This window comes from Salmo trutta, chromosome 13 (genome assembly GCF_901001165.1).
Source record: "Salmo trutta chromosome 13, fSalTru1.1, whole genome shotgun sequence".
NCBI classification, from domain to species: Eukaryota; Metazoa; Chordata; class Actinopteri; order Salmoniformes; family Salmonidae; genus Salmo; species Salmo trutta.
Window position 1 is genome coordinate 27,075,120 of NC_042969.1, and position 16,813 is coordinate 27,091,932.

The window sequence follows — 16,813 nt, forward strand, 5'->3', positions numbered from 1 at the left end:
AAAAAAAAAATATCTTATGCCAACTTCAACTGTATGTTTGTTTTTAGATATAAATAGAATACATAGTTTCAACCTCTGGCAGAGTAAATATGGTATTAAGATGAGGTTGATTAAAATCTGCTCCCCCTTCCGTCCACATGTTCTGGAAGATTTACAAAGCCATTATCTATCACACTGAGAATGTCACAAATGACATTTCCTCAATATCATATCACCTCATAATAACCTCTGCTAATTTTCTATTAGGTTCACAAATATAGCCTATCATTACCAAACTGTGTGATGTTGATATTCAAAGTCTTAGCTATGCGCTATTGTCATACTTACACCCTTTCTTTCCTGTCTGCAGAGTTCTTCCGCGAGTTACTGGACAACGCAGAGCGCTCGCTCAACGACATGTTCGTGCGCACATACGGCAAGATGTACGTGCAGAACGCCGAGCTATTCAAGCACTTCTTCCAGGAGCTGAAGCGCTACTACGTTTCGGGCAGCGGCGTGGTCAACCTGGACTCCATGCTGTCTGACTTCTGGGAAGACCTCCTGGAGAGGATGTTCCGATTGGTCAACGTCCAGTACGAGTTCAGCGACGCCTACATGGAGTGCGTCAGCCGCCACACCGAGCAGCTAAAACCGTTTGGAGACGTGCCACGCAAGCTCCGCCTCCAGCTGACACGGGCCTTCGTGGCGGCGCGCACCTTTACCCGCGGCCTGGCGCTCATGCCCGAGGTGGTCAACAAGGTCTCCACGGTAAGAGGGATGTTAATGCGTAGTATTACATATACAGTGCTTTCAGAAAGTATTCACACCCCTTGAGTCTTTCAACATTTTGTGGTTACTGCCAGAATTGAAAATGCATTGCATTGAGATTTTGTATCACTCATCTACACACAATACCCCATAATCCTGTTTACAATAAGACAAAACTGCAAAAAATGTGGCAAAGAAAAGGAACTTTCTGTTCTGAATACAAAGCATTATGTTTGGGGAAAATCCAACACATCACTCAGTACCATGCTTCATATTTTCAAGCATGGTGGTGGCTACATGTTATGGGTATGCTTGTCATCGGCAAGGACTATGGAGTTTTTTTTAGGATAAAAAGAAACCGAATGGAGCTAAGCACAGGAAAAATCCTATAGGGAAACTTGGTTGTCTGCTTTCCAACAGACACTGGAGATGAATTCACCTTTCAGCAGGACAATAACCTAAAATACAAGGCCATATCTACACAGGAGTTGCTTACCAAGATGACATGGAATGTTCCTGAGTGGCTAGTTACAGTTTTGACATATTGGCTTCAAAATCTATAGCAAGACTTGAAAATGGTTGTCTAGCAAAGATCAACAACCAACTTGACAGAGCTTGAAGAAAAAATGAAATGGTAATGTACAAATGTTGTACAATCCATGTGTGCAAAGCTCTTAGTCTTACCTAGGAAGACTCACAGGTGTAATCACTGCCAAAAGTGCTTCTACAAAGTATTGAATTGGGTGTGATACTTAGATTTCTGAATTTCATTTTCAATAAATTGGCAAAATTGTCTAAACATTTTTTCACTTTGTCATTATGGGGTATAGTGTGTAGATGGGTGAGAGGAAAAATCTTTTATCTATTTTGAATTTAGGCTGTATATCAACAAAATGTGGAATACGTATGAAGACTCTGAAGGCCCTGTGTATTAGTTGCATTATAGCATCTCTGTGATGGGATATGTTGGTTCAGTGTCACGTAGGATCCAGGGAGGATGTTGAGAAGTAGCATGAAGTGCCCTTAAAGCCTCCTGTGTAGAGAGTTGGTCTGGTCTGGCTGTGGTTATCTGTAGCCTTGGTCAGTGTTCTCATGCACTGAACAGCTGGTTTAAACCCCTAAATAGACAAACATTTCCATACCTGGTTCCCAGAATAACAACCTGTAATGTTTGACCAGGTGTGGGGAGTTCAGGTGAACATTTCTTCCTGACCCTCCTGTGTTTTCTAACCTCTGTGGAAAGCAGGTGACATTTGGGACACTGTCTGAATGGGAGTTCAAGATTCCATAATGTTACTGTTTTGTTAGGTGTGTGTGTGAAGAGAGGACATGATAGGTTTCTAGCAGTTTTGGAAGTGACTCATTAATGGTAAGATACTGCACATTGGACTTTCACTATAAATCACATTGTGGGATTTGAGTGATAATTTGATATGTTGTGTGTGTGTGTGTATATATATGTATATATATATATATATGTGTATATATATGTATATATATATATATATATATATATATATATATATATATATATATATATATATATATATATATATATATATATATATAATGTGTGTGTGTAAGTCTTAGTCTTAGTGTCCTGCCTGCTGGTTTAAGATGAGGATCAGTTCATTCACCTCTTAACTTTGTACCCCTATGCATTGGTCACTAACTCCCTCCTCTTTCCCCCTCCCTCAGGTCAATGCGTCCCCCAGCTGTGTGCGGGCAGCCATGAAGATGATGTACTGTCCCTACTGTTCTGGACAGATTTCCCTCAAGCCTTGTCAGAACTACTGTCTCAATGTGATGCGTGGCTGTCTGGCCAACCAGGCCGATCTCGACACAGAGTGGAACAACTTCCTGGGTAAGGGCTTCCATATCCAACAAGGAACAGCTCACTCTGCTGTGTTAATCTCCTGCCACGCTGTCCCCCACTGGGGTGCCTCTGGTGCCTGCTACCCCCTCTCTGTGTGGCAGCTTTACTGGGCCTTATTTTGGGCGCCTTGTTAAGTCCTCTTAGGATCAAAACACTGACACTGCTGTGTGCTTCCCCCTGCTGGTAGAAACAGGACAAATTGCCCCATAGTGAAAATGGCCGAAAGAATCTAGGCCCCAAAAAGATTATAGTGCTTCTTCCAGAAGTATTTACTTAGGGTGTGGTTGTTTTCATTGTGACTGAGTTGTCTGATTCTCAGATGCCATGTTGAGTCTGGCTGAGAGGTTGGAGGGGCCCTTCAACTTCGAGTCTGTCATGGATCCCATTGACGTCAAGATCTCTGAGGCCATCATGAACATGCAGGAGAACAGCATGCAGGTGTCACAAAAGGTGAGTCACTTCCTGTCTGGTAGCCCGTCCGTCCGTCCGTTAGCCAGCCCGTCCGTTAGCCAGCCAGCCAGCCCGTCCGTCCGTTAGCCAGCCCGTCCGTCCGTTAGCCAGCCAGCCAGCCCGTCCGTCCGTTAGCCAGCCAGCCAGCCCGTCCGTCCGTTAGCCAGCCAGCCAGCCCGTCCGTCCGTTAGCCAGCCAGCCAGCCCGTCCGTCCGTTAGCCAGCCAGCCCGTCAGTCCGTTAGCCAGCCAGCCAGCCCGTCAGTCCGTTAGCCAGCCAGCCAGCCCGTCAGTCCGTTAGCCAGCCAGCCAGCCCGTCCGTCCGTCAGCCAGCCCGTCCGTCCGTTAGCCAACCAGCCAGCCCGTCCGTCCGTTAGCCAGCCAGCCAGCCCGTCCGTCCGTTAGCCAGCCAGCCAGCCCGTCCGTTAGCCAGCCAGCCCGTCCGTTAGCCAGCCCGTCCGTCCGTCCGTTAGCCAGCCAGCCCGTTAGCCAGCCAGCCCGTCCGTCAGCCAGCCCGTCCGTCCGTCCGTCAGCCCGTCCGTCAGCCAGCCCGTCCGACCGTCAGCCAGCCAGCCAGCCCGTCCGTCCGTCCGTTAGCCAGCCAGCCCGCCCGTCCGTCCGTTAGCCAGCCAGCCAGCCCGTCCGTCCGTTAGCCAGCCAGCCCGTCAGTCAGCCAGCCAGCCAGCCCGTCCGTCCGTTAGCCAGCCAGCCAGCCCGTCGGTCCGTTAGCCAGCCCGTCGGTCCGTTAGCCAGCCAGCCCGTCCGTTAGCCAGCCCGTCAGTCCGCCCGTTAGCCAGCCCGTCAGTCCGCCCGTTAGCCAGCCCGTCAGTCCGCCCGTTAGCCAGCCCGTCAGTCCGTCCGTTAGCCAGCCCGTCAGTCCGCCCGTTAGCCAGCCCGTCAGTCCGCCCGTTAGCCAGCCCGTCAGTCCGCCCGTTAGCCAGCCCGTCAGTCCGCCCGTTAGCCAGCCCGTCAGTCCGCCCGTTACCCAGCCCGTCAGTCCGCCCGTTAGCCAGCCCGTCAGTCCGCCCGTTAGCCAGCCCGTCAGTCCGTCCGTTAGCCAGCCCGTCAGCCCGTCCGTCTGTTAGCCAGCCCGTCAGCCGCGCCAGCCCGTCCGTCCGTTAGCCCGTCCGTCCGCCCGTTAGCCGGCCCGTCAGTCCGTCCGCCCGTTAGCCGGCCCGTCAGCCCGTCCGCCCGTTAGCCGGCCCGTCCGCCCGTTAGCCGGCCCGTCCGCCCGTTAGCCGGCCCGTCCGTCCGTTAGCCGGCCCGTCCGTCCGTTAGCCAGCCCGTCCGTCCGTTAGCCGGCCCGTCGGTCCGTTAGCCTGCCAGTCAGTCCGCCCGTTAGCCAGCCCGTCAGTCCGCCCGTTAGCCAGCCCGTCAGTCCGCCCGTTAGCCAGCCCGTCAGTCCGTCCGTCAGCCAGCCCGTCAGTCCGTCCGTTAGCCAGCCCGTCCGGCCCGTCCGTCCGTTAGCCGGCCCGTCCGTCCTTAGCCGGCCCGTCCGTCCGTTAGCCGGCCCGTCCGTCCGTTAGCCGGCCCGTCCGTCCGTCCGTTAGCCAGCCAGCCCGTCGGTCCGTTAGCCAGCCAGCCAGTCAGTCCGCCCGTTAGCCAGCCCGTCAGTCCGCCCGTTAGCCAGCCCGTCAGTCCGCCCGTTAGCCAGCCCGTCAGTCCGTCCGTCAGCCAGCCCGTCAGCCAGCCCGTCGGTCCGTCCGTTAGCCAGCCCGTCGGTCCGTCCGTTAGCCAGCCAGCCCGTCGGTCCGTTAGCCAGCCAGCCCGTCGGTCCGTTAGCCAGCCAGCCCGTCGGTCCGTTAGCCAGCCAGCCCGTCGGTCCGTTAGCCAGCCAGCCCGTCGGTCCGTTAGCCAGCCAGCCCGTCGGTCCGTTAGCCAGCCAGCCCGTCGGTCCGTTAGCCAGCCAGCCCGTCGGTCCGTTAGCCAGCCAGCCCGTCGGTCCGTTAGCCAGCCAGCCCGTCCGTCCGTTAGCCAGCCAGCCCGTCCGTCCGTTAGCCAGCCAGCCCGTCCGTCCTTTAGTAGCCAGCCAGCCCGTCCGTCCGTTAGCCAGCCAGCCCGTCCGTCCGTTAGCCAGCCAGCCCGTCCGTCCGTTAGCCAGCCAGCCGTCCGTCCGTTAGCCAGCCAGCCCGTCCGTCCGTTAGCCAGCCAGCCCGTCCGTCCGTTAGCCAGCCAGCCCGTCCGTCCGTTAGCCAGCCAGGCCCGTCCGTCCGTTAGCCAGCCAGCCCGTCCGTCCGTTAGCCAGCCAGCCCGTCCGTCCGTTAGCCAGCCAGCCCGTCCGTCCGTTAGCCAGCCAGCCCAGCCCGTCCGTTAGCCAGCCAGCCCGTCCGTCCGTAGCCAGCCCGTCCGTTAGCCAGCCAGCCCCAGTCCCGTAGCCAGCCCGTTAGCCCAGCCAGCAGCCGTCGTTAGCCCAGCCAGCCCGTCCGTCCGTTAGCCAGCCCGTCCGTTAGCCAGCCAGCCCGTCCGTCCGTTAGCCAGCCAGCCAGCCCGTCCGTCCGTTATCCAGCCAGCCAGCCCCCGTCCGTCCGTTATCCCAGCCAGCCAGCCCGTCCGTCCGTTATCCAGCCAGCCAGCCCGTCCGTCCGTTATCCAGCAGCCAGCCCGTCCGTCCGTTATCCAGCCAGCCAGCCCGTCCGTCCGTTATCCAGCCAGCCAGCCCGTCCGTCCGTTATCCAGCCAGCCAGCCCCGTCCCGTCCGTTATCCAGCCAGCCAGCCCGTCCGTCCCGTTAGCCATGCCAGCCAGCCCGTCCGTCCGTTATCCAGCCAGCCAGCCCGTCCGTCCGTTATCCAGCCAGCCAGCCCGTCCGTCCGTTAGCCAGCCAGCCAGCCCGTCCGTCCGTTATCCAGCCAGCCAGCCCGTCCGTCCGTTATCCAGCCAGCCAGCCCGTCCGTCCGTTATCCAGCCAGCCAGCCCGTCCGTCCGTTATCCAGCCAGCCAGCCCGTCCGCCCGTTAGCCAGCCCGTCCGCCCGCCCGTTAGCCAGCCAGTCCGCCCGCCCGTTAGCCAGCCCGTCCGCCCGCCCGTTAGCCAGCCCGTCCGCCCGCCCGTTAGCCAGCCCGTCCGCCCGCCCGTTAGCCAGCCCGTCCGCCCGCCCGTTAGCCAGCCCGTCCGCCCGCCCGTTAGCCAGCCCGTCCGCCCGCCCGTTAGCCAGCCCGTCCGCCCGCCCGTTAGCCAGCCCGTCCGCCCGCCCGTTAGCCAGCCCGTCCGCCCGCCCGTTAGCCAGCCCGCCCGCCCGCCCGTTAGCCAGCCCGTCCGCCCGCCCGTTAGCCAGCCCGTCCGCCCGCCCGTCAGCCAGCCCGTCCGTCCGCCCGTCAGCCAGCCCGTCCGCCCGCCCGTTAGCCAGCCCGTCCGTCCGTCCGTCAGCCAGCCCGTCCGTTAGCCAGCCCGTCCGTCCGTCCGTTAGCCAGCCAGCCTGTCCGTCCGTTAGCCTGCCCGTCCGTCCGTCCGTTAGCCAGCCAGCCCGTCCGTCCGTTAGCCAGCCAGCCCGTCCGTCCGTTAGCCAGCCAGCCCGTCCGTCCGTTAGCCAGCCAGCCCGTCCGTCCGTTAGCCAGCCAGCCCGTCCGTCCGTTAGCCAGCCCGTCCGCCCGCCCGTTAGCCAGCCCGTCCGCCCGCCCGTTAGCCAGCCCGTCCGCCCGCCCGTTAGCCAGCCCGTCCGCCCGCCCGTTAGCCAGCCCGTCCGCCCGCCCGTTAGCCAGCCCGTCCGCCCGCCCGTCAGCCAGCCCGTCCGCCCGCCCGTTAGCCAGCCCGTCCGCCCGCCCGCTAGCCAGCCAGCCCGTCCGTCCGTCAGCCAGCCCGTCCGTCCGTCCGTCAGCCAGCCCGTCCGTCCGTCCGTTAGCCAGCCAGCCCGTCCGTCCGTTAGCCAGCCAGCCCGTCCGTCCGTTAGCCAGCCAGCCCGTCCGTCCGTTAGCCAGCCAGCTGTTAGCCGGCCCGTCCGTCCGTTAGCCGGCCCGTCCGTCCGTCCGTTAGCCGGCCGGCCCGTCCGTCCGTCCGTTAGCCGGCCGGCCAGCCCGTCCGTCCGTTAGCCGGCCCGCCCGTCCGTCGGTCCGTTAGCCGGCCAGCCCGTCCGTCCGTTAGCCAGCCCGTCGGTCCGTTAGCCAGCCAGCCCGTCGGTCCGTTAGCCAGCCAGCCCGTCGGTCCGTTAGCCAGCCAGCCCGTCGGTCCGTTAGCCGGCCAGCCAGCCAGCCCGTCCGTTAGCCGGCCAGCCCGTCCGTCCGTTAGCCAGCCCGTCCGTTATCCAGCCAGCCAGCCCGTCCGTCCGTTATCCAGCCAGCCAGCCCGTCCGTTCGTTATCCAGCCAGCAAGCCCGTCCGTCCGTTATCCAGCCAGCCAGCCCGTCCGTCCGTTATCCAGGCCAGCCAGCCCGTCCGTCCGTTATCCAGCCAGCCAGCCCGTCCGTCCGTTATCCAGCCAGCCAGCCCGTCCGTCCGTTATCCAGCCAGCCAGCCCGTCCGTCCGTTATCCAGCCAGCCAGCCCGTCCGTCCGTTATCCAGCCAGCCCGCCCGTCCGTCCGTTATCCAGCCAGCCAGCCCGTCCGTCCGTTATCCAGCCAGCCAGCCCGTCCGCCGTTAGCCAGCCCGTCCGCCCGCCGCCCGTTAGCCAGCCAGTCCGCCCGCCCGTTAGCCAGCCCGCCCGCCCGCCCGTTAGCCAGCCCGTCCGCCCGCCCGTAGCCAGCCCCGCCCGCCCGTCAGCCAGCCCGTCCGCCCGCCCGTTAGCCAGCCCGTCCGCCCGCCCGTTAGCCAGCCCGTCCGCCCGCCCGTTAGCCAGCCCGTCCGCCCGCCCGTTAGCCAGCCCGTCCGCCCGCCCGTCAGCCAGCCCGTCCGCCCGCCCGTTAGCCAGCCCGTCCGCCCGCCCGTCAGCCAGCCCGTCCGCCCGCCCGTCAGCCAGCCCGTCCGCCCGCCCGTCAGCCAGCCCGTCCGTCCGTCCGTCAGCCAGCCCGTCCGTCCGTCCGTTAGCCAGCCCGTCCGTCCGTCCGTTAGCCAGCCAGCCCGTCCGTCCGTTAGCCAGCCAGCCCGTCCGTCCGTTAGCCAGCCAGCCCGTCCGTCCGTTAGCCAGCCAGCCCGTCCGTCCGTTAGCCAGCCAGCCCGTCCGTCCGTTAGCCAGCCCGTCCGTTAGCCAGCCAGCCAGCCCGTCCGTCCGTTAGCCAGCCAGCCAGCCCGTCCGTCCGTTAGCCAGCCAGCCAGCCAGCCCGTCCGTTAGCCAGCCAGCCCGTCCGTCCGTTAGCCAGCCCGTCCGTTAGCCAGCCAGCCAGCCAGCCCGTCCGTCCGTTAGCCAGCCAGCCAGCCCGTCCGTCCGTTATCCAGCCAGCCAGCCCCCGTCCGTCCGTTTTCCAGCCAGCCAGCCCGTCCGTCCGTTATCCAGCCAGCCAGCCCGTCCGTCCGTTATCCAGCCAGCCAGCCCGTCCGTCCGTTATCCAGCCAGCCAGCCCGTCCGTCCGTTAGCCAGCCAGCCCGTCCGTCCGTTAGCCAGCCAGCCCGTCCGTCCGTTAGCCAGCCAGCCCGTCCGTCCGTTAGCCAGCCAGCCCGTCCGTCCGTTAGCCAGCCCGTCCGTTAGCCAGCCAGCCAGCCCGTCCGTCCGTTAGCCAGCCAGCCAGCCCGTCCGTCCGTTAGCCAGCCAGCCAGCCAGCCCGTCCGTTAGCCAGCCAGCCCGTCCGTCCGTTAGCCAGCCCGTCCGTTAGCCAGCCAGCCAGCCAGCCCGTCCGTCCGTTAGCCAGCCAGCCAGCCCGTCCGTCCGTTATCCAGCCAGCCAGCCCCCGTCCGTCCGTTTTCCAGCCAGCCAGCCCGTCCGTCCGTTATCCAGCCAGCCAGCCCGTCCGTCCGTTATCCAGCCAGCCAGCCCGTCCGTCCGTTATCCAGCCAGCCAGCCCGTCCGTCCCGTTATCCGCCAGCCAGCCCGTCCGTCCGTTAGCCAGCCAGCCCGTCCGTCCGTTAGCCAGCCAGCCCGTCCGTCCGTTAGCCAGCCAGCCCGTCCGTCCGTTAGCCAGCCGCCCGTCCGTCCGTTAGCCAGCCAGCCCCCGTAGCCACCAGCCCGTCCGTCCGTTAGCCACCAGCCCGTCCGTCCGTTAGCCAGCCAGCCCGTCCGCCCGTTAGCCAGCCAGCCCGTCCGCCCGTTAGCCAGCCAGCCCGTCCGCCCGTTAGCCAGCCAGCCAGCCAGCCCGTCCGTTAGCCAGCCAGCCAGCCCGTCCGTCCGTTAGCCAGCCAGCCAGCCCGTCCGTCCGTTAGCCAGCCAGCCAGCCCAGCCAGCCCGTCCGTTAGCCAGCCAGCCAGCCAGCCCGTCCGTTAGCCAGCCAGCCAGCCCGTCCGTCCGTTAGCCAGCCAGCCAGCCCGTCCGTTCCGTTATCCAGCCAGCCCGTCCGTCCGTTATCCAGCCAGCCAGCCAGCCCGTCCGTCCGTTATCCAGCCAGCCAGCCCGTCCGTCCGTTATCCAGCCAGCCAGCCCGTCCGTCCGTTATCCAGCCAGCCAGCCCGTCCGTCCGTTATCCAGCCAGCCCGTCCGTCCGTTAGCCAGCCAGCCCGTCCGTCCGTTAGCCAGCCAGCCCGTCCGTCCGTTAGCCAGCCAGCCCGTCCGTCGTTAGCCAGCCAGCCCGTCCGTCCGTTAGCCAGCCAGCCCGTCCGTCCGTTAGCCAGCCAGCCCGTCCGTCCGTTAGCCAGCCAGCCCGTCCGTCCGTTAGCCAGCCAGCCCGTCCGTCCGTTAGCCAGCCAGCCCGTCCGTCCGTTAGCCAGCCAGCCCGTCCGTCCGTTAGCCAGCCAGCCCGTCCGTCCGTTAGCCAGCCAGCCCGTCCGTCCGTTAGCCAGCCAGCCCGTCCGTCCGTTAGCCAGCCAGCCCGTCCGTCCGTTAGCCAGCCAGCCCGTCCGCCCGTTAGCCAGCCAGCCAGCCCGTCCGCCCGTTAGCCAGCCAGCCAGCCCGTCCGCCCGTTAGCCAGCCAGCCAGCCAGCCCGTCCGTTAGCCAGCCAGCCCGTCCGTTAGCCAGCCAGCCCGTCCGTCCGTTAGCCAGCCAGCCCGTCCGTCCGTTAGCCAGCCAGCCCGTCCGTCCGTTAGCCAGCCAGCCCGTCCGTCCGTTAGCCAGCCAGCCCGTCCGTCCGTTAGCCAGCCAGCCCGTCCGTCCGTTAGCCAGCCAGCCCGTCCGTCCGTTAGCCAGCCAGCCCGTCCGTCCGTTAGCCAGCCAGCCCGTCCGCCCGTTAGCCAGCCAGCCCGTCCGCCCGTTAGCCAGCCAGCCCGTCCGTTAGCCAGCCAGCCCGTCCGTCCGTTAGCCAGCCAGCCAGCCCGTCCGTCCGTTAGCCAGCCAGCCATCCAGCCAGCCAGCCCGTCCGTTAGCCAGCCAGCCAGCCCGTCCGTCCGTTATCCAGCCAGCCAGCCCGTCCGTCCGTTATCCAGCCAGCCAGCCCGTCCGTCCGTTAGCCAGCCAGCCCGTCCGTCCGTTATCCAGCCAGCCAGCCCGTCCGTCCGTTATCCAGCCAGCCAGCCAGCCCGTCCGTCAGCCCGTCCGTCCGTCCGCCCGTTAGCCAGCCCGTCCGTCCGCCCGTTAGCCAGCCCGTCCGTCCGCCCGTTAGCCAGCCCGTCCGCCCGCCCGCCCGTTAGCCAGCCCGTCCGCCCGCCCGTTAGCCAGCCCGTCCGCCCGCCCGTTAGCCAGCCCGTCCGCCCGCCCGTTAGCCAGCCCGTCCGTCCGTCCGTTAGCCAGCTCGTCCGTCCGTTAGCCAGCCCGTCCGTCCGTTAGCCAGCCCGTCCGTCCGTTAGCCAGCCCGTCCGTCAGCCGGCCGGCCCGTCCGTCCGTTAGCCGGCCAGCCCGTCCGTCCGTCCGTTAGCCGGCCAGCCCGTCCGTCCGTCCGTTAGCCGGCCAGCCCGTCCGTCCGTCCGTTAGCCGGCCAGCCCGTCCGTCCGTCCGTTAGCCGGCCAGCCCGTCCGTCCGTCCGTTAGCCGGCCAGCCCGTCCGTCCGTCCGTTAGCCGGCCCGCCCGCCCGCCTGCCCGCCCGTTAGCCGGCCCGCCCGCCCGTTAGCCCGCCCGTCCGTCAGTCAGCCCGCCCGTCCGTCAGTCAGCCCGCCCGTCCGTCAGTCAGCCCGCCCGTCCGTCAGTCAGCCCGCCCGTCCGTCAGTCAGCCCGCCCGTCCGTCAGTCAGCCCGCCCGTCCGTCAGTCAGCCCGCCCGTCCGTCAGTCAGCCAGCCAGCCCGTCCGTCAGCCAGCCAGCCAGCCAGCCAGCCCGTCCGTCAGCCATCCAGCCCGTCCGTCAGCCAGCCAGCCCGTCCGTCAGCCAGCCAGCCCGTCCGTCAGCCAGCCAGCCAGCCAGCCCGTCTGTCAGCCAGCCAGCCAGCCCGTCCGTCCATCAGCCAGCCCGTCCGTCAGCCAGCCAGCCCGCCCGCCCGTCAGTCTGGTTGCCCGCCCCGTTGCCTGTCTGGTTGCCCGCCCGTCTGTCTCTGTACATGCCGCTCACTCTACTCTCCACCCTCCAGGTGTTTCAGGGGTGTGGTCAGCCTCAGCCAGGTAAAGGCTTCCGGTCCCGTCGTTCAGTCAAGGAGACAGGATTCACCGGTCGCTTCCGTCCCTACAGCCCCGATGCACGGCCCACCACAGCTGCTGGCACCAGCCTGGACAGACTGGTAAGTCTTCGTCAGACATCGGGGCCCAACCAGCAGCCTCAAGTTTTTACGTGAAAAGCAAAAATTTAAATCTTTCAAATGGACTTAGTATAAATGTGTGATCCATCTCTGTTTGCCTACCCAGACGACGGATGTGAAGAAGAAGCTGAAGCATGCTAAGAAGTTCTGGTCTACGCTGCCAGAGACCATGTGTGTTGGAGAGAGGATCACGTCTGGGGATGACTGTTGGAATGGAACAGCAAAGAGCAGGTTAGTTTGGCAGGTTGTTTTCTCAGGTCACTCCCTTGACACAGACACCAATCAACATTGTTTGCATCCCAAATGGGACCCTATTCCCTCTTTAGTGCACTACTTTTGGGCCTGTAGGGATGGAGCCACTCACTCTAAAGGCATAAACTGAGGTTGCTGCAGAACGAATTAGTGTGTCCTGTAGGATCTCCCCATTCACTCACACCTTTCTTCCCTAGGTACGAGTCTGTTGTTATGGGCAACGGATTGGCCAATCAGGTGTCCAACCCAGATGTGGAAGTGGACATCACAAAGCCAGACCTGGTGATTCGCAGTCAGATCGCAGTGTTAAAGGAAATGACTAGCTGGCTGAAGGCCGCCCACAGCGGCAACGACATCTCCAGCGACCAAGGTGAGGATGGTAAGCCCTAACAGATGAACTGACTGAGGCCTATTTACCACACCTTTCCAGAGAACTTGACGACGTCACCACAATAATGCGTGCACTACTGAGGTAAAAGGCTGTTGTCTTCTGAACGGTCAGATGGCTAGCAAGAAGCTGTGTTGACGTGTTTTGACTCTTGTCACGTCTATGCTAATTTGGCAAACATTAGCAAGCTAGCTAGCCAACAATGTACAGGTAAATGACAAAATAAAGGAAACACTTGAGTAAATGAGGGATACAAATTATATTGAAAGCAGGTGCTTCCACACAGGTGTGGAGTAACATCCCACTATGCTTCGGTTCATGTATACAAATGTTGGCTAGGCCCAATTGCCCATTAATTTTAGCTACCATGTCTGGATGGAGAGATCTGTGACTTTGAAAGAGGAGTGATTGTTGGGGCACGTTTATGTTTTCAATAACATTTGCAGACTAAGTTTACAAGTTGGCAATAATCCTTTGATTGTAAGCCCACCCAGTCTGTTTTCACCTCCTAGTTGCGTAGTGCACACCCAGTGGTTTTGTTGGTAAACACCCCACCTGTCTATAGATGAGAAGAATATCTAGGCCAGATAATGTATTCAGTTTGACTACAAATGCCTCACTGTGAGAGAAGGAACCTTGGATGACTAATGCCTCACTGTGAGAGAAGGAACCTTGGATGACTAATGCCTCCCTGTGAGAGAAGGAACCTTGGATGACTAATGCCTCCCTGTGAGAGAAGGAACCTTCAATTACATTTTTATTTTTTTTATCCAAAGGGACTTAGTCATGCGTGCATAAAGCTTTTACATCTGGGTCATCCCGGAAATCAAACCCACTATCTTGGCGTTGCAAGCGCCATACTCTACCAACTGAGCTAGAGAGGACCACAAATTTGGTGTTACCATTCAAAATGTTAACAGACTTGATCACTTCTCTTTTCATCCCTGAATGCTGTTTCTAGTCCTGAGTTCATGGCCTCTATCAACCTTCTCGCTCTCGCTCTCTCTCTCGCTCTCGCTCTCTGTTCCAGATGAGGACGGTAGCGGAGGAGAGGAGAGTGGCAGCGGCTGTGACTCTCCGTCCTGTGAGGTGGACCGGGACATCTACTTCTCCACCATGGCCACCCCCATCAACCCCCGCCTAGTCAAGATGGTGCACCAGGACACGAGTGGCGGAGTCCGTGTGGCACACAGGAGCATGGCACTGGCCCTCAGTGCACTTGTCCTGGCCCTGCTCGCCCCCCACTGGAGATAAAACTGCCGAGGGAAGGAAAGGGAGAGAGCAGGGGGCGAAAAACTGTCAGAGATACTTTAAAAAAGACTGCCTCCAGGACCTCTGTCTGCCTGCCATCTTTGGGGGGGGGGCGGGGGCTCTGGAGTTATTAATATTATAATAACTTCACTTTTAATTTTGTTTTTATAAAAATGGACATCAAGTGTACAGCGATACAATTTTCTTCCAAAATGTTCACTTTTTTATTTTTATTTGCATTTTGTCCCGATTAACTGATTGGCCCCTTGAAGCTAGGATCTCCACCGCCACATCACCGACAGTGTTTTCAGTTCTACCATTTTAGCCCATTATTCACATTTTAGTTGTTGTCCAAGTGAGTGTTAATGGCTTACAGATATCTCAATTGGAACCCAGGATTGTGTGTGAGCGCGCGCGTTTTGTAGTGTGCCTGTGTGTCTGAGTACTTTTCATTATAAGAATATGCTCTCTATTCACAAATGCATTTCCTTTATCAAGAGAGCAACTTAGGAACAATGTTTCTGGTTTGTGTGAGTGTGCTTCCTTTTCTTTTTAAAGATATAGTGGCCGTATGGTCAGGCTGGCCAGGGATGAATGTGTACGAGAACATTGAAATTGACATCTTGGTCACATGTTGAAGCTTCAGACTGGCTTACACAGCTGAAAGTACAAGAGACTGGTAGCTCTGTGGGAAAACACTGAGAGAAGATACAGGGCTGGTGGTTTGGTAGGAGATGGAACTATCTGGTGAGGGGTTCTCTGGGTTTCTGTATGCCCAGGTGTGTATCCATCACATCCTAAAAACTATACTCTAAACCAGTCCACTGAGATCATACCTCATGTGTTTTCTGAATCATCATTATAAAATAGCTGTGTTGGATGTATGGGGGATGTCTTGATATAGGTTGCAAGGGAATGCTGGAGACTTGACAGGAGGGGCTCCCATCTCTCTGGCATTCCTCCTATAGAAGGCAGAGCTGACAGGTGTCCTGGGGCAGTGACTCTGCACAGTCAGTCTGACATGAAAAAATAAGATCTTGGCAGGGAGTGGCTTGTATGTTCAACATCTTTTAGATATAGCAGAAAAGAGAAACTAAGACACAATTGAGTGACTTTGTGAATCGGAGATGAGGGAAACGTGGAGACTGAGTATGATACAATTGGAACACAGGGTTTTACGTGGAGGTAGTGTTCAAATTTTTTGTAATAAAGATATGTATTAGGTACTACAATGAATTGTACTGTTAGTTGTAGGAGCTGGCGGTCTGTGTGCACAGATTGTTTTGGGGTGCTTGTTTGCACCCCATACAGACATTTACCTCTACTTTCATTAGATCTGTCTGACGGGTCCCCCCCTTGCATCCAATAACTTCAACTGTTTGCAACTGAAGTTGATACATTCTCTCTTGCATGGAAAATGAAACCTTGGTACGTTAGTAACTACTTAATGATCATGAAAAAAAATCTCCAATCAATTGTATCCGTTGTCAGCAGAAGTACTTTTCTGTCTGTCCAGACAGAACGGTGTACCTGAGTTTGTGTTGAATTGGATAACTGACAAGCACAATATGTTTGAGTTCACATCACCTAAAAGTTTCACCTCACATTATCCACTGGTTGCTTTTGTACAGTAAATTATTTAATTGCATGTTTATTTTAAAGCATTTACAAACATGCATTCAAAAAATACAGTATTCAGAATGTATTGATATATTGTGTAGATGAAAAGATATTCATAATTTTACAAATTAACTGAAGGTATTTGTATTGGTTTCAGATTTCCTATTTTACATTTGAATTCTGTTAAGAAAAAAACAGACTTGCATGTTGCAGTCTGTCAAGTCTAAGGTGATTGGCTGATGTATGGTGGTGATGCCTGGACACGGCTGTTTGCTCAAGACCTTTTGTGCCTCTTGTGCCCCCATGGTGCTGGACACATTTCTGCACTAAACCCCTAATGCCCCCAAGGATTACGCCTGGCCGGCCTCCAGGACTTGGAAGGAATCCCTGAGGACATTTGGGGATTGAGGACAGGACATTGTGATGACATGCAGCAAAAACATCTATGCAGCCTTTGCAGAGGAAATGCCTGTACTGCCCTTCCACACTCATCTGGCAGTTTTTTAGTAATGTTTGTCAAATTATTTTTTTCGATCTCAAATTGTTAATGTGGGGCAGTAATGGCAAATGTCTGCTTGAGGGCCATGGCCGCAGATCTTCCTGTAGGCACGGCAGCAGGTTTGTTGGTCTAGCTTATAGTACCTTAGAGGTTCTCCTTTTTTATGATCCATGGAACAACCTCAGGTGTCTGAAATGGCTCTCTATTCTTAACACAGTGCACTATGGGCCCTGGTCAAAAGTGCATTATGTAGGGAATGGGGTGTCATTTCAGACGCAGCCTGATAGTTGAGATGGATACAGTGCCTTGCAAAAGTATTCATCAACCTTGGTATTTTTCCTATTTTGTTGCATTACAACCTGTAATTTAAATGTTTTTTTTAAATTTAGATTTCATGTAATGGACATAGTCCAAATTGGTGAAGTGAAAAAAAAAACTTGTTATAAAAAATTATATAAAATGGAAAAGTGTATGTTTTCACCCCCTTTGCTACGAAGCCTCTAAATAAGCTCTGGTGCAACTAATTACCTTCAGAAGTCACATAATTAGTTAAATAGATTGCACACAAGTGGACTTTATTTAAGTGTCACATGATCTCAGATACACCTGTTCCGAAAAGCCCCAGAGTCTGCGGCACCATGAAGACCAAGGAGCTCGCCAAACAGGTTAGGGACAAAGTTGTGGAGAAGTACAGATAAGGGTTGGGTTATAAAAAATTATAAGAAACTTTGAACATCCCACAGAGCACCATTTAAATCCATTATTAAAAAATGTAAAGATATGACAAACCTGCCAACAGAGGGCCGCCCACCAAAACTCATGGACCAGGCAAGGAATCGGAGAGGCAACAAAGACCAAAGATAACCCTGAATGAGCTGCAAAGCTCCACAGTGGAGATTGGAGTATCTGTCCATAGGACCACTTTAAGCCGTACACTCCACAGAGCTGGCCTTTACAGAAGAGTGGCCAGAAAAAAATAAGCAAACTCTGTTTGCCAAAAGGCATGTGGGAGACTCTCCAAACATATTGAAGAAGGTACTCTGGTCAGATTAGACAATTTTTTTTTTTTTTTTTTAGCTTTTTGGTCAGAGGGAAATGCTATGTCTGGCACAAACCCAACACC

At 57.8% G+C, this 16,813-nt stretch overlaps 1 protein-coding gene across 3 annotated transcripts in view; it reads left to right on the top strand.

Annotated features, from left to right (window-relative positions):
- Positions 1-14,803, top strand: part of gpc4 (glypican 4) — a 64,037-nt gene extending 49,234 nt beyond the window's left edge. For 2 of the 3 annotated variants that reach the window (XM_029771662.1, XM_029771664.1), the window contains exons 3-9: positions 350-747; positions 2,446-2,611; positions 2,943-3,073; positions 11,516-11,662; positions 11,787-11,911; positions 12,130-12,311; positions 13,351-14,803. In XM_029771662.1, the coding sequence (XP_029627522.1) occupies positions 350-747; positions 2,446-2,611; positions 2,943-3,073; positions 11,516-11,662; positions 11,787-11,911; positions 12,130-12,311; positions 13,351-13,574 (1,373 nt within the window). In that variant the 3' untranslated portion in view covers positions 13,575-14,803. The remainder of the gene's footprint in view (positions 1-349; positions 748-2,445; positions 2,612-2,942; positions 3,074-11,515; positions 11,663-11,786; positions 11,912-12,129; positions 12,312-13,350) is intronic. The other variant, XM_029771663.1, reaches the window with a different exon arrangement.
- Positions 14,804-16,813: the final 2,010 nt, after the last annotated feature.